Source organism: Schistocerca gregaria, chromosome 1 (assembly GCF_023897955.1).
Source record: "Schistocerca gregaria isolate iqSchGreg1 chromosome 1, iqSchGreg1.2, whole genome shotgun sequence".
Classification (NCBI taxonomy): Eukaryota; Metazoa; Arthropoda; class Insecta; order Orthoptera; family Acrididae; genus Schistocerca; species Schistocerca gregaria.
In genome coordinates, this window is record NC_064920.1 from 196,696,753 (window position 1) to 196,710,968 (window position 14,216).

Below are 14,216 nucleotides of genomic sequence, written 5' to 3' on the forward strand. Positions count from 1 at the left end.
AAAAAGGGCCATCTCTGTATGATAGCCATATATATAACTTCACATGGATTCATGCACTTATGAAAGAAGTTTCCAAGGATCAGTGAAGCAAATATTTGTAGGACTGCAAATATGGGAATTCAAATCTAATAAATGTTTCCTTGATTTGGTGAGTTATGTTGAAAGAATGGCATTGCTATCTTTCAGAAGTGTTTGCATTTTTTTTTTTTTTTTTTTTTTTGGGTAACCACAGGTCATGGAACTATCGCCATACTGTACACTAAGTACGAAGACCATCCGCTTATGGTATGTAACACGTCACTGACACTATAGTCTTGAATGATCAGGTGGAATTCTTCCAGGGTAACCTCGACACTTGTGGTATCATTTGGTATCAATGCCATACCAAGCCAGTCCACATTTAGAAGCTGGCAGCAACCATGCGAATGCGCCACCACTGTGCGCACAACTCCAAGACACACCCTCCACAGCCAGAGCAAACAGCGCTGCCACAGAGCCGAGTTAAAGGATGCCACATGTTGTACCCGTCAATTGTGTCTGTCTAGTCTAGTCTTTGTACCATGAAACACTGCCTCTGGTACTACTGTGGATATAAGGACTCTGCCTCGCTCCAGTACTTGCACTGTTTAGTGATCTGTATTTTGCTGCAGGAATTCAAGCTAAGTAAAAGTAGTTTGTCATACAATACATTTGCATCTTATTGTTTTGCTGTCTTATCTTAAAACCCACAAACTCCTTGGCATCCACCAGCAGAACAACCCAACAGCTGGCAACGAGGAGAAACTACATTTTCTTTTGCTGCTTGGTCCTATTTCTTGTCAATGCAGAACATTGGCGACAGTGTTTCTTTTTTTCTTTTTGTTTCACTTCCCACCAATTGTATTTACTGTGTGTATTTCTTGCAGAATCATGGACATTATCTATGCTTGCCTGCCCACATTGCTTCAGTGGCGTGTGTGTTTCAGAATATTTGCCCAGCAGCTGACTGTGTTTCTTGTGCTTTGGATAGCCTTTAATTCATACTCTCTTCCGGCATAACATATTTGCAGTCTGTTTTTCGTATAAGTTCCACTTTTTGGGTGTTTGATTATGACCAGTCCCTCTGAAGAACTATCATTAACTAAGATTATTCAGTTTCATGCTCTGCAGGTGCTACAGCTAACACAAATTATGAACAGGCTGCCGCAGTGCAAACAAACACAGGAGTGCTGCCCCAGCACTGTCACAGCATGCAGCACCTGTTTCTGCTTCACCATTCCAAACAATTGATTCTTAACAAGAGGAACAGTTCAAATAATGCGCGCAGCTTGACTCTCACTTCAGGTGCACCACACTGAAGGTAGGAACAAACAACTACGAGAGTGGTCTGAAAAGTTCTTGAAACAGAACAGGAAAAAAGTACTCACATCGCTGAAAAATTTTATTTTTATTTTTCAATGTAGTCTCCTTGTAGATTAATGCACTTGGTTTAATGATGTTCCAGTGCCTTGATCCCATCTCGAAAATGCGTTTCCCCAGGCCTGCAAAATAGTTGTCAACTCTGGCTATCAATTCTTCACTTGAAGTGAGTCTTCGCCCACCAAGAAAAATTTTCGGTTTTGGGAAGGGATGGAAAGCTGACAGAGCCATATCAGGTGAATAAGGAAGGTGTGGCAACAATTCAGACTTTAGTTCGTGTAATTTTACCATGGCGACACCACGTGCAGGTGCGCATTGTCTTGTCATGGCACCCATCTTGCAAATAATTTTTTTTATTTCTAATTCTTCAGTTAAAATGTTCAGATGACATCTGGAAAGTGTGAGCAATTTCACGCACTTTCAATTGGCGATCCTCCATGACCATTTTGGAACGATTTCTGGAGTGGTGACACATCTTGGCCAACAACTATGCAGATCATCATCTAAGCTCTCCTGGTCAAATTTAAATTTGTTTGCCCACTTGGCAAAAGTTGAATATGAAGGAGCAGATTCCCCCATTATATTCTGGAAATCGGCATGAATGTCCTTTGCTTTCATACCTTTCTTTACAAAGACCTGCTCGAATCTGGATTTTTTCCATCTTCTTATCACCATGAAGGAACAACAACAGAGACAAGTCACCACCACAGCTCTCTTCCAAGAACACTGCCATGGCACGTGTTGACAGGCAACAGTCTACTGAATATCACGTGAACAACTTGTTGCACTAGTGCTGACCTCTCGTGGTGATTTCGAGGACTTTTCAAATCAACCTCGTATATTTTCTTACAACTGTTGTGAGAATCAGTGTACTGGTTAGTCTGCAAACTTTTTCCCACTGCCTGCCATGAAAGTGTTGCTTATGATGAACTATACTGAGGTGACAAAAGTCATGAGATAGCAATATGCACATATAGACATGGCAGCAGTATCACGTGCACAAGGTATAAAAGAGCAGTGTGTTTGTGAAGCTGTCATTTCTACTCATGTGATTCATAAGAGAAGGTTTGCAATGTGACTATGGCCACAAGACGGCAATTAACAGACTTTAAATGTGGAATGGTACTCGGAGCTCGGTGCAAGGTTCATTCCATTTTGGAAATCATTATGGAATTCAATGTCTCAAGATCCACTGTGTCAAATGTATGCTGAGAATACCAGATTTTAGATATTACCTCTCTTTGTGAACGACACAGTGGCTGACACCCTCCACTTAACAACCGAGAGCAGTGGGTTTGCATAGTGTTGTCAGTGGTAACAGACAAGCAACACTGCATGAAATAACTGCACAAATCAATATGGGATATACGATGGAGTTGCATTAATGGGCTATGACAGCAGATGAGCAAAGTGAGTGCCTTTGCTAGCAGCACAATATCACCTGCTGTGCCTCTCTTGGGCCCGTGATCGTATCAGTTGGAATCTAAATGATTGGAAAACTGTGGCCCGATGACATGAGCCCCGATTTCAGTTGTTAAGAACTGATGGCAGGGTTCAAGTGTGGTGAAGACCCCATGAAGCCAAGGACCCAAGTTGCCAACGAGACAGTGCAAAACTGATAGTGACTGTGTAATGGTATGGGCTGTGTTTCAATGAAATGGTCTGTTCCTCTTGTTATGTTCAGATACTCTGAGTACATTTGCATTCATTCATGGACTTCATGTCCCCAAACAACAAGAATTTTTATGGATGATAATAAACCACAATTGTTCGTACTTGGTTTGAAAAACATTCTGGACAATTTGAGCGAATGATTTGACCACTCAGATCACCCAACATGAATCCCATGATCATTTATGGGCCGTAATCAAATGGTCAGTTCACCCATGAAGTCCTGCACTGTCAAAACTTTCACAATTATGGAAGCTGTAGAGGCAACCTAACTCAAAATATCTGTAGGGGACTTCCTACGACTTGATGGGTCCGTGCCATGTCGAGTTGCTGCATTACACCAGGAAAATGGAGGTCCAAAATGATATTACAAGGTATCCCATGACTTTTGTCACCTCAGTGTACCTGGTGTGCTAAACAACTACTATGATGAACAAATTAATGTGGCAACTGTGAGTTACATATTCTTTTGTTTGTGTAGGCAACCCAACCAGTAGGTGGCTGATTCACAAGGACTTGCCCAACATCCCACAACCCTACTCACAGCTGTTGAGTTCCTCTGCTGGGACTCCAATCATGCCACCAGTTCATCTTCTAAAATGTCATCCAGACTGCTTCAGGCCTTATGTGCCCAGTTTGGTGGGGAGGTATCATGTTTCCCGGACTGATAAGCTTGAAAGCCTGTCAGCATGCATGATCTGGACAACAGTCCTAAAGCAGAGCTCTTAAAATCTGTGAGTGCCAACTCAGTGCTATGTGCAGGCCAAGCTGCTCCATACTGGCCTATTGGAACTTGTGGCCGCTCGATAAAGCTAGCAGCACATGGGCTTGAACCTCTGTCATCTTCTGACTGTGCCCTCATAGTTTTCATTATACTCGTCATTTGATTCTTGATTTTGCTATGTCTAGGCACTCCATTTGGTTCAATCTCCAAAATTGGTATTCTGCTGTGTTGTCCATCAATTGATGCTGTTTCTTTACATTGTTTTCAGCGACTCACCATCGACACACTTGGCCGGTTGGCCAGTGTCTAGTGTTCATGTCCGATTCCTATTACTACAGTACCGTATTCAACAATTTAGAGGTCAGTACACCAATCCAACATCATGTCTCTCCACACTGTAACACTAGGTCCACCTAAACATCATCTTCGACAATGCTCCTTGGTATATTACGTATTCTAACCTCTCACTGTTTGAGGGTACATCCAGAATCACTATTCAGACTGAATCTGATCTCGCCCAAGAAGAGTGCAAGACCGCATTACTCGTTGGTTTAGTCCTGAACATACCAGTCACGTGCTGCAGCAGTTGCCCATGGTCGACCACCTCCACTCCTACGTGCAGCAGTGCCTGTGGTCTGGCATGCTCTCCACGGTCATGAAACAATGCTTTGAGCAATAACAAACTTTGGGACTACACTGACTGCACTTCATCCTTCTTCCACTTTTGTGAAGTTTCTTCCCTTCCTTTCTTACTCATCTCTTTATTCTGGTTAAGAACTATGTCCACATTTTTGTTGTTGTTAGCTGGCTCATTAATGGCAAATTGTGAGAAGTCAAAATTTTGGGTACATCACAGGCAATCCTCAAGCTGTAAGTACTGTTGTCATAAATACAGGTATCCATAATTTTTTCACACATGGTGCTGAGAAAATGAAAAATTGCTCATGCACCATGGACACAACATTCCACCCCTTCTTGAGGAAAAAGCTCACCACACACAGAATGGAACAGAACCTGAGCAGCAGTAAAATGGAACAGCATTCAAAATGTGCTGCCTCACACCAGATAGCAGTCAAGCAATATCTCTCACTAGTATTACTGCTATTGCTAATATCTTGTTTCATTGTCAGTTAAATGTATACAGTAGTCAGGCCAAAGGTTGATCACAGAGCATTGCTAGGGAAGGATCCTGTAACAAGTAGGTGGCACCCCTTTTCTGCACAAAGCATAAACTACTGAGTTATTACATGCTACATCCACACAAAAAATTATAAACCAGGTATATTATTTCAATGATCAATGAAAATTAAAGTTTTTCTATACACAATACAAAAGTTTTGCATCACAAGAAACTTAAAAAATTATCAATGTTCCTGATATGTTTCTTCTAATAGTAATAATTAACAGTACACAAACACTGATACTTCAAGATTTCAGATCAATCACAGACAGTGCACCGGGATTTGTATATTTGCTTCATGTGTATGTCCTTTTATTTTCAAAGAATGAACAAAACCGACAGGCAGGCAAAAACACAATACAGCACAAACAGAAAATGCCAGATAACCAACTGACAGGCTCACAAATTTCAGAAATGTGCATATAAAGAATTATTGGTAAGAAAGTATAGTAAATATCAAGGAAGAAAAACAACAGATCAGAAAGTGAAAGCTGGTAAGCTAATCATAATTCATACAAAAGAGAAATGAAACAAACATTAAGAGTGACAGGACAGCTAGCAAAAAATCTCTCTGCTCTGATTTCTTGCAGTTTCAGGGAAAACAAAACAATCAGAGAAATTATGCATGTTGTCAATGGTTTTATAAACATATTGCCTGGTCAAGAGGTAATGAAAAAATTGGAGCCAACAGAACACTACCATCACACAACTCACAAAACAGCCACCTACAGCATACTGTCTCAAACACAACAGAAATATAATTACATTCATACCACTGAGAAGTTTTCACAAGAAACACTTGAGAAATTAAAAAATATACGTAAGAAAAACATGCACTACACTACGCACCAAAGTATTTGCAACCACAATTAAAATACACAGAGTGGAGGTAGACACTACATGCAGAGCAGTCCCAGAGCATTACAAACAGGAATTATAAAACCTACAGCTACGTATAGCTACAGGTTTTATGATTTCTGTTTGTAAAATTCAATAACATATCAGTTTCAACACAAATATTTGTAATGGCACAAGCGAAACTCCAATTCATTTAGGCTACCATCTACTGTATTACAGCTTACTGCACATACCAACAATCTTCACAACTAAGGCATACCAGAATCCCAAAGGTTTATATAGAATATCTAAAACCTACTGCACACACTGTGACAAATAGAGATTGACACATGAACTGTTTCAACAGAAAATAATACTAGAATACTTGAGTACAGAATAACACATCAGAATTTTGCCAGATCAGAATTTACTATTTTTATGTGAGAACCACTGTCCTGTCTACTGGATTGCTCAAGTATCTACTGACACTCATAACAAAACAGTTCCTACATCATAGTTGTGCCTGGTCATGACAGCATAAGAAAACTGCGTGAACTGACTTCATTCATAGCTCATAGTTACATTGTACCTCAAAATATTATAAGTTTCTCTGAAAAAGTGTGAACCTGCCACAATGTAATCAATTTCCAACTGAATCTTAAAATTTGCTATGCAAACTTTGATTTTTTTCTTTTTTGATAATAATGAAAATTGTACCCTCTAAAGAAGAGAAAGCTGATCTTATCATAAAGAGGTGGCAAAAAATGAACAGTTATGTGCATACCTCAGCAGCTGTATGGACTGCATGCACAGTTTCCATTAAAGACCACAAGACATTCATTCCATGGACAGTGGCATCATGAAATGTGTCAAGTTTAAGAGTTGCAAATTCGCCGTGTCATTGACACTGTCTGTAGCCACATCTTCTGCCATGAAATCTGTTAAATTTATTTCTGATTCTTGGACAGTCATTTTCCTAGTAGAAACAACAAAAAAGTATCACCAGAAACATTTCAGAAATTCTTCTGTAACACCATTCTCTTTCTGAAATATACTTGAAAAAGAAGAGAAAGTTAAAGAAAATGAGAAATAACGAAATGCAAATGATGATCTAATACACTAAATACAAGAGTGCTACAGTATATAAGGCCATTCTGGATGCCAAAACAATCAAAATATCATGGAACTAGTAACTGTTTTCAACTCCCAAGCACCATTGCTACAAATAACAGCAGAGATGAATATGAACCTGACATCCTACAGAAGTAATAATTATACTGTTTCATACTGTTTCTAATTTCCGACGTACTGCGGTTATCATATAAAAAATTTTAAGTTATTGCAATGACTGAAGAAGTATCCTCTCAACAACAAACATTTTGACCATGTCTGTATCAGAAGAAAGCAAATCACTTACGGTTTCCTTTACAACAGCAAGTATGTGATGAGAAAATCATATTCTGCAGCAAAGTAGAGATATCAGGACCCTTCCGATGACATAAATGCCATCAGTGGCTGAATTATACACTATACACAAACCACAATGATTTAAAATGGAAGTTCACTTGTCAATTCAAGTCCAAATTGTCTTTTCAAAAATTAATAATGCCACTAAAGTCAAATCCTCATACCAGACTGGCAAGTGATGTTCAGTTAATACAAAATGAGTAATAGACCAACTGGAAAGCTGTAATAGCACTGGGTGAAACTTCCTTGTAGTCAGCAACAGTGATGGGTAACTTGAATTTTGAAGAACTGTCATATATACACCTTATTTTTATATTATGTATAAACACACACACACACACACACACACACACACACACACACACACACACAAGATATTAGAAATTGTCTCAGGGGATGTAAACTTGATATAGTATACCTGAGGTCAAAAAATTTAGAAATGCCCTATCGATGGGGGTGGAGAAATTGCTCTCATTAATTGTTTAGCAGTTTGAATTGGGACACATTTATTTCAGTAATATTGTGTGTCAGCACTGCTGAACAGCTTTTAGCAATGCCAAGAATTGCGTTATATCGAACACAAATAGCTATTTTTAGCTATCAATTTCAGACCATCCATAGGTCATGACACCTATTCAAATGTGTAGTCTACACATGCAATGTTTACACATTCTGTAAACTTCTACTAAACCATAACGTGTTGACCCAACATGACCTCTGTCTTAGGATGGAAGTTTGCATGCACTGCACTGCAACTGTTGGACATGCATTTGATTATGTTTTTATGACCACTGATAATCTTAAATCAACCAAAATTGATAACCAATAGAAAAAAACTGTAACAGTAGTGTGTTGTATAATATAATATTGATGTATCCCATGGTTGAATTCACATATTGCATCACTGAAATACTGTCCATACATTAATATTTGACAACAGAGTTCGAATTTCTAGAACAGACAAAGCTATGTTGGATTCTATAGTTTCATATAACATCAAAACAAATGAAGCCCAATGTACTCAATTCTTAAAACCATAGTGTGAAACAAAATAATTCTTCCTTCACATTGGACTTCCAAAAACAATTAACAAGAGCAATTTCCCAATGTTCCTAAGTGGTAAGAAGTGTCATAATCAATGGAACCTGTGTGAAGCCCTATATCAAATTACATGCATTAGTACCAAACGGAGAGATTTAAAACAACCGTGACACCTCACACATACATTTCCCTCCACATAAGTTTCAAAATAATGAAGACTCAAATGGATTTTTCTTGACAAATAATCAGCCTAATAAGATAATAAAGGTTTTGCATAGGCTAAGAGATCTAAGAAAGAAGTAAGAAAAGCAAAACAGCAAAAGGATACAGAAACCCTAGTTAAAACTATATAGATATGTAGTAACGAGGATGGGATACTGCATGATGTGGGTGACAAACACTTTCTAAGTAGTCTAGCAGAACATGTAAATACACAGCAAAGTTAAGCATAAAGGAAAACAACATTACCTAGCAGTAAGAGGAGGAATATGATATCAAGAAGAAGAAGAAGAAGAAGAAGAAGACAGTGACATGCATGCATGATACCTCAAAGGTACACGAAAATACATTTAAAGAATTAAAAAATAAATGACTGAATACATCGGAAAGTGTTTGAGTAGTGGATGCTTTAATGGTACAAAGAAAGCAAATGCGATGCTCTTTCTCCATTGTTGGCCAACAGATAGACCTGTCAATATTTGTGAGTTTAGGATCACCTCACAGCTGCTCACAATATGAACACACAACATTCACTGTGATGGCTTGTTTCTTACTTGTTTTTGAGCTTTTATCATACCTGTAGAAACTATATTCTTTAATATATACTAACTCTTCTGTTATCTTTTCAGGCATAGGTAGCCATATGAAAGCAGCTATTCAGACTTACCATAGTTTTGTAAATGTACTTTGTATACTAAAAATTTAACTGTTGTGGTCAGTGATGACATGATTGATCGCCCGCATTTAATACATACATTTACTGTTTGCACAGGTTGATGACATTCATAGTTAGGTATGTATAATCTGCCAATATAAGTGAACTTGATACACCATAGTGTAAATTTTATATACTATATATGCAGAATTCACAAATATTACTGGATATGTTCTTGAAATATTTCAAACTAATGAGAACTTGGAATTAAATTTCTTCAGAGGTTGCAAGTGATGATGTGTAATTTTCACGAGATTATACTATAAACATATAACTGAATGCATGCTGTGGTGCTACTAATGAATGCATAAGCATAAATGAAGCAAAATGTGTGCACCTTTCTCCCTCTACTCCAGGCCCCAGTTGATTATGAATTCAGGATGGAGGCAGTTCTGTGCAGTCTGAAGGAGCATCTCAGAGGTTTGCTCCCACATTGAGGGGGGGTTTAAACACATAAGATCCACGTAATGTAAGACTTTGTGTATTAATTAAACGATATGTAAGGTTTTGATCTGTGCTAGTAAACACACACAACAACTCATGTTCTGTAGATACATTCTTTGTAATAGAGCACTTGTTTAATATTGGCCACATTACAGAATTTGATATTAAAATTCCAGTTTTCTAAGTGCAGTCTACTTATCCAAGGAACTGCAGAAATTCAGAAGGTGACGAATATAGTTAACAAAAGCAGTTACTCAGTTACATTGGGCTTGAAACCTGCTTCGTTAAGGATACAGCACTACTATCTGCCATATGTGTATTCTCTGATATCCATTCAAGAGCACGAATACGAGTGAGATTTGCAGCTAACTGTTGCTGTTGGTGTGAATGAGACACAGAACAACATGGCATCATGACATGCTTCAAATTTTCACTACATGCACACCTTCTTTGGTCTTCATTGTCATTTTAAAAGAAAGACGGGGTATTTAAAAAAAAAGAAAAAAGAAAAAAGAAAAAAAAGAAAGAGCCGTTTGTGAACAAGGGGTGAGAACAACGCACGATCGCAGCAGTGTATAATAATGTAAGCTGTGTGAAACTTGGGATCAGAAGGATACAGGCAGTAGTAAAAGTAAGGGAGGGGTAAAGCACTCTCACGTTGGATTGCGTGATGGTTCCCCACCTGTCTCTGTCACCTTACTGCCATGCAGGGGGCTGTGCATATTTTCTATGACATGCTCCAGTTCTATTTCCCTTGTAAGATTCCCTACATGCTAACTGAGCTGGACCATCAGGAGACCTATATGGCATCTGGTGTCACAGTCTATAGGGCGGTAACATCCTTACAACACCAGTTAACCCTCAAGACCAAACGGAACTTCTTTGCACTCGTCAACCTATCTGCAATCTTTCTCAAGTGGTTTTCATTAAACTACTCAGTAAAAAAAGACAAGAAAAAAAAGAATTATTTTCACAAATTTTATAGCTTCAATTGTCAGCTTCATGATTAACTGCCTGTTGCATAGTTAATGGTCACAGTCTCTGTGTTATTTTGAGAGTAAGTAAATAACTGCAAAAAATTCTCCTTTCCTCTGGATGCATTCCTCTACTTCTTTCAGCCATCTGTCTCTCAGTCTACCTCTCGGTCTCTTTCCTACCAGTTTCATCTCATGTATCCTCCTGGGCATCCTCTTCTCCTCCATTCTCTTAATGTGTCCATACCATCTCAGCCTTGATTTCTCTATCTCCTCCTGTAATGGTTCAACCTTCATTAACTCTCTGATCCCCTCATTTCTTAACCTATCTTTGTCACTCCAATACTGTTTCTCAAGAATTTCATCTCACTAGCTTGTGCTTTGCTTTTCTCTTTTCCTTTAATAACCCAGGTTTCTGATGCACATGTCAGGATCGGGACATAGTATGACCGGTATATAGCATTTTTACTGATTTGGGGTACATCCTTGCTCCATATCAGGTTTCTGACTCTCTTCCGAAATGCTTCTGCTTTTCTCCCCCAGCTGTTTATTTTTCTGGCATTTTTTCCATCTTCCTGTATCAGGCTTCCTAGGTACTTTAAACTCTCCACTCTCCTCAAACATTCCTCACCAATTGTTATTCCAGTTCTTCCTCTCTCCTTTCTGGTTGTGATAATCATCTCACTCTTACTTACACCACATTTCATCCCATATTCTTGTACTGTTCGTTCCCATATGCCCAACTGCTCTTGTACTTCCTCCTACTTATTCCCCCAAATAATCAGATCATTTGCAAACACCATAGCTTACATCTTCCTTTTACCAACTACTTGTGCTACTGTACTCATTATATCATCCATCACTACAATGAAGAGTAGTGATGAAAGTGTGCTTCCCTGCCTCAAGCCATTCTTCTGTTCAATCCAAACGGATCTCTCTCCTCCCACTTTCACTTCTATGGTACATTTACCATACCCCCCACAACTCCTCTATTCTCCAGTGCTTTCCACACTTTGCTTCTACGTACACTATTGTACGCTTTTTCAATGTCCAGGACGCTCATTGGTAGATCTACTCCATATTCATAGTGCTGTTCCTGCAGTTGTCTTACAGCAAAAATAAGTACCACCATGGGTCTTCCTGTTCTGAAGCCAAGTTGCTCTTCTCTCATTCTTCCTTCTAATTTTGTCTGAAATCTTGCTTCCAAAATTTTCTCAAAAATATTTGGGCAATGAGTCATCAATGCTATCTCTCCCCCCCCCCCCCCCCCCCCCCAATAGTTCTTGCACTCTTTTCCATTTCCCTTCTTAAAGATCAGGACAATTATTCACTTCTTCCAGTTTTCTGGGATCATCATCTGTTTCCACACAATTTTTCATTACTTGATATAGCCATTGTATCTCCCGCTCTCCTGCTGCTCTCACCATCTCTACACTTAGCTCATTTAGACCTGTTGACTTCCCTCTTCATCTTGCCCAATGCCTCTTCCACGTCCCCCTACGTAAGGTCTTTACCTATTTGCTGTTCCTCCTCTTTCTTCTCCTTGGTTTGTTCCTTCTCATCCACGTCTCCATTTGGGTTCAGGAGTTCTTCAAAATACTCCTTCCACATATTCTTGAGTTCCTCCTTATTCTCTACATCTTGTCCACTTTTGTTCGCCATTCGAGCATAATCTGTCATACTGTTCTTCCTCTTACTTTTAATCATCCCATATCACACATTTTTTGAACCTTCATTATCCTCCTCCATCATTCTTGTCCACTGTTCCATCCACTTTCTTCTTTCCTCCGACACCACTCTTTTTGCATCTTTCTTTCTTGCCTGATACTCTTCTCTTGTCTCTACTGTTATCTTCTGGAACCACACCCTAAAGACTCTATTCTTCTTGTGTACTACATCCTTTGTTTTATCATTCCACCAGAGTGTTTCTTTCCATCTCTTTTTGTTGCTTGTCTTGTGATTCTGCGATAAGTCACACAAATCTGAAGGGTGTAAATTCAACTAAATACCTAGGGATTACAATTACAAATAACCTAAATTGGAACAATCACATAGATAATGTTGTGGGTAGAGCAAACCAAAGACATTCATTGGCAGAAAACTTAGAAGGTGCAACAGATCTACCAAAGAGACTGCTTGCACTACACTTGTCAGCCTTATTCTGGAGTACTGCTGTGCGGTGTGGGATCTGTATCAGGTGAGACTGATGGATGATACCGAAAAAGTTCAAAGAAGGGTGGCTCGTTTTGTATTATCACGAAATAGAGGATATAGTGTCACAGACACAGTATGTGAATTGGAGTGGCAATCCATAAAACAATGGCGTTTTTCATTGCAACGGGATATTCTCATGAAATTTCAGTCACCAGTTTTCTCCTCTGATTGCAAAAACATTCTGTTACCACCCACATACGTAGGGAGAAATGATTATCACAATAAAACAAGAGAAACCAGGGCTCGCACAGAACAATTTAAGTGCACGTTTTTCCTGCGCGCAGTTCGAGGATGGAATGGTAGAGAGACAGCTTGAAGGTGGTTCACTGAACCCTCTGCCAGGCACTTAATTGTGAATAGCACAGTAATCGCGTAGATGTATATGTCCTCCTGAATATTGCTTCTGCCGCATTTACTAATGTTACCTTGAATCTAATTTTTCATTAGATAACACATAATAATGCACTGAAATTTATAAATATAAATTAAATGTTGGAAATACTGAATTCTCTTTTGTAATGTTAAATAACAGTGATGATTGTGATTATAAGCTTGGTATCTCTGCACTGAGCAGTGATAGATATTGTAAATGATTGTCTGTCTACCAAACCTGAGGAGTGAACACTGAAAATCAATGCAATGAAACATGCAAAAAGTTCTTTAAATGAGATAATGTTAACACTAATAATAATATATCACCATCAGATTTAGTGATATCACAAGATTCAGTAAGTGAGAATGTACAGGAAAAACATTTTAAAAATTCTGATGTTAAGGAACTGATTTAGGAGGTGGAGTACTCATCTTTTAATAATGATAAAGTTTTAAGCCATGATCAAGGTGACCTTACATAATCATAGAGTGACAGTGCGATAGGAAATAACTTTTCAAGGCCCTGGCGGAAAAATCGATCATGTTTAATGCTTATTACTACCCAGTGCTTGATTTTAAAAAACTATGTTTTAGTACTGTGACCTTCCGGGGGTTCTTTTGAAATTTAGACTTCTTAAAATGTTATTTTAAAACTTTCCTAGACATTTTAAAAGAGTGAATAGAACATTTGTTTGACATCGCTTCAACTGCGGTATGAAAATGTTGCTTCTGTAATCTTCAGTCCAAAGACTAGTTTGATGCAGCTCTCCAAGCTACTCTATCCTGTGCAAGCCTCTTCATCTCCAAATAACTAATGCAACCTACATCCTTCTGAATTGCTTACTGTATTCATCTCTTGGTGTCCCTCTACAACTTTTACACCCAACACTTTCCAACAATACTAAACTGGAAATCCCTTGAAGTCTCATAATATGTCCTATCAACTGATCCTTTCTTTTA

The 14,216-nt window shown here is 38.6% G+C and overlaps 1 protein-coding gene across 4 annotated transcripts in view; it reads right to left on the reverse strand.

The window, feature by feature from the left end:
* LOC126336544 (zinc finger protein 184-like) overlaps positions 1 to 14,216 on the reverse strand; it is a 167,985-nt gene that overhangs the window by 17,010 nt on the left and 136,759 nt on the right. The window contains exon 10 of one of the 4 annotated variants that reach the window (XM_050000396.1): positions 6,599 to 6,786. The exons of the other annotated variants lie outside the window; for them this stretch is intronic. Coding sequence (XP_049856353.1) covers positions 6,648 to 6,786 — 139 coding nt within the window. The 3' untranslated portion in view covers positions 6,599 to 6,647. Of the gene's footprint in view, positions 1 to 6,598; positions 6,787 to 14,216 lie in introns of those variants that run through there. 4 annotated transcript variants of the gene reach the window in all.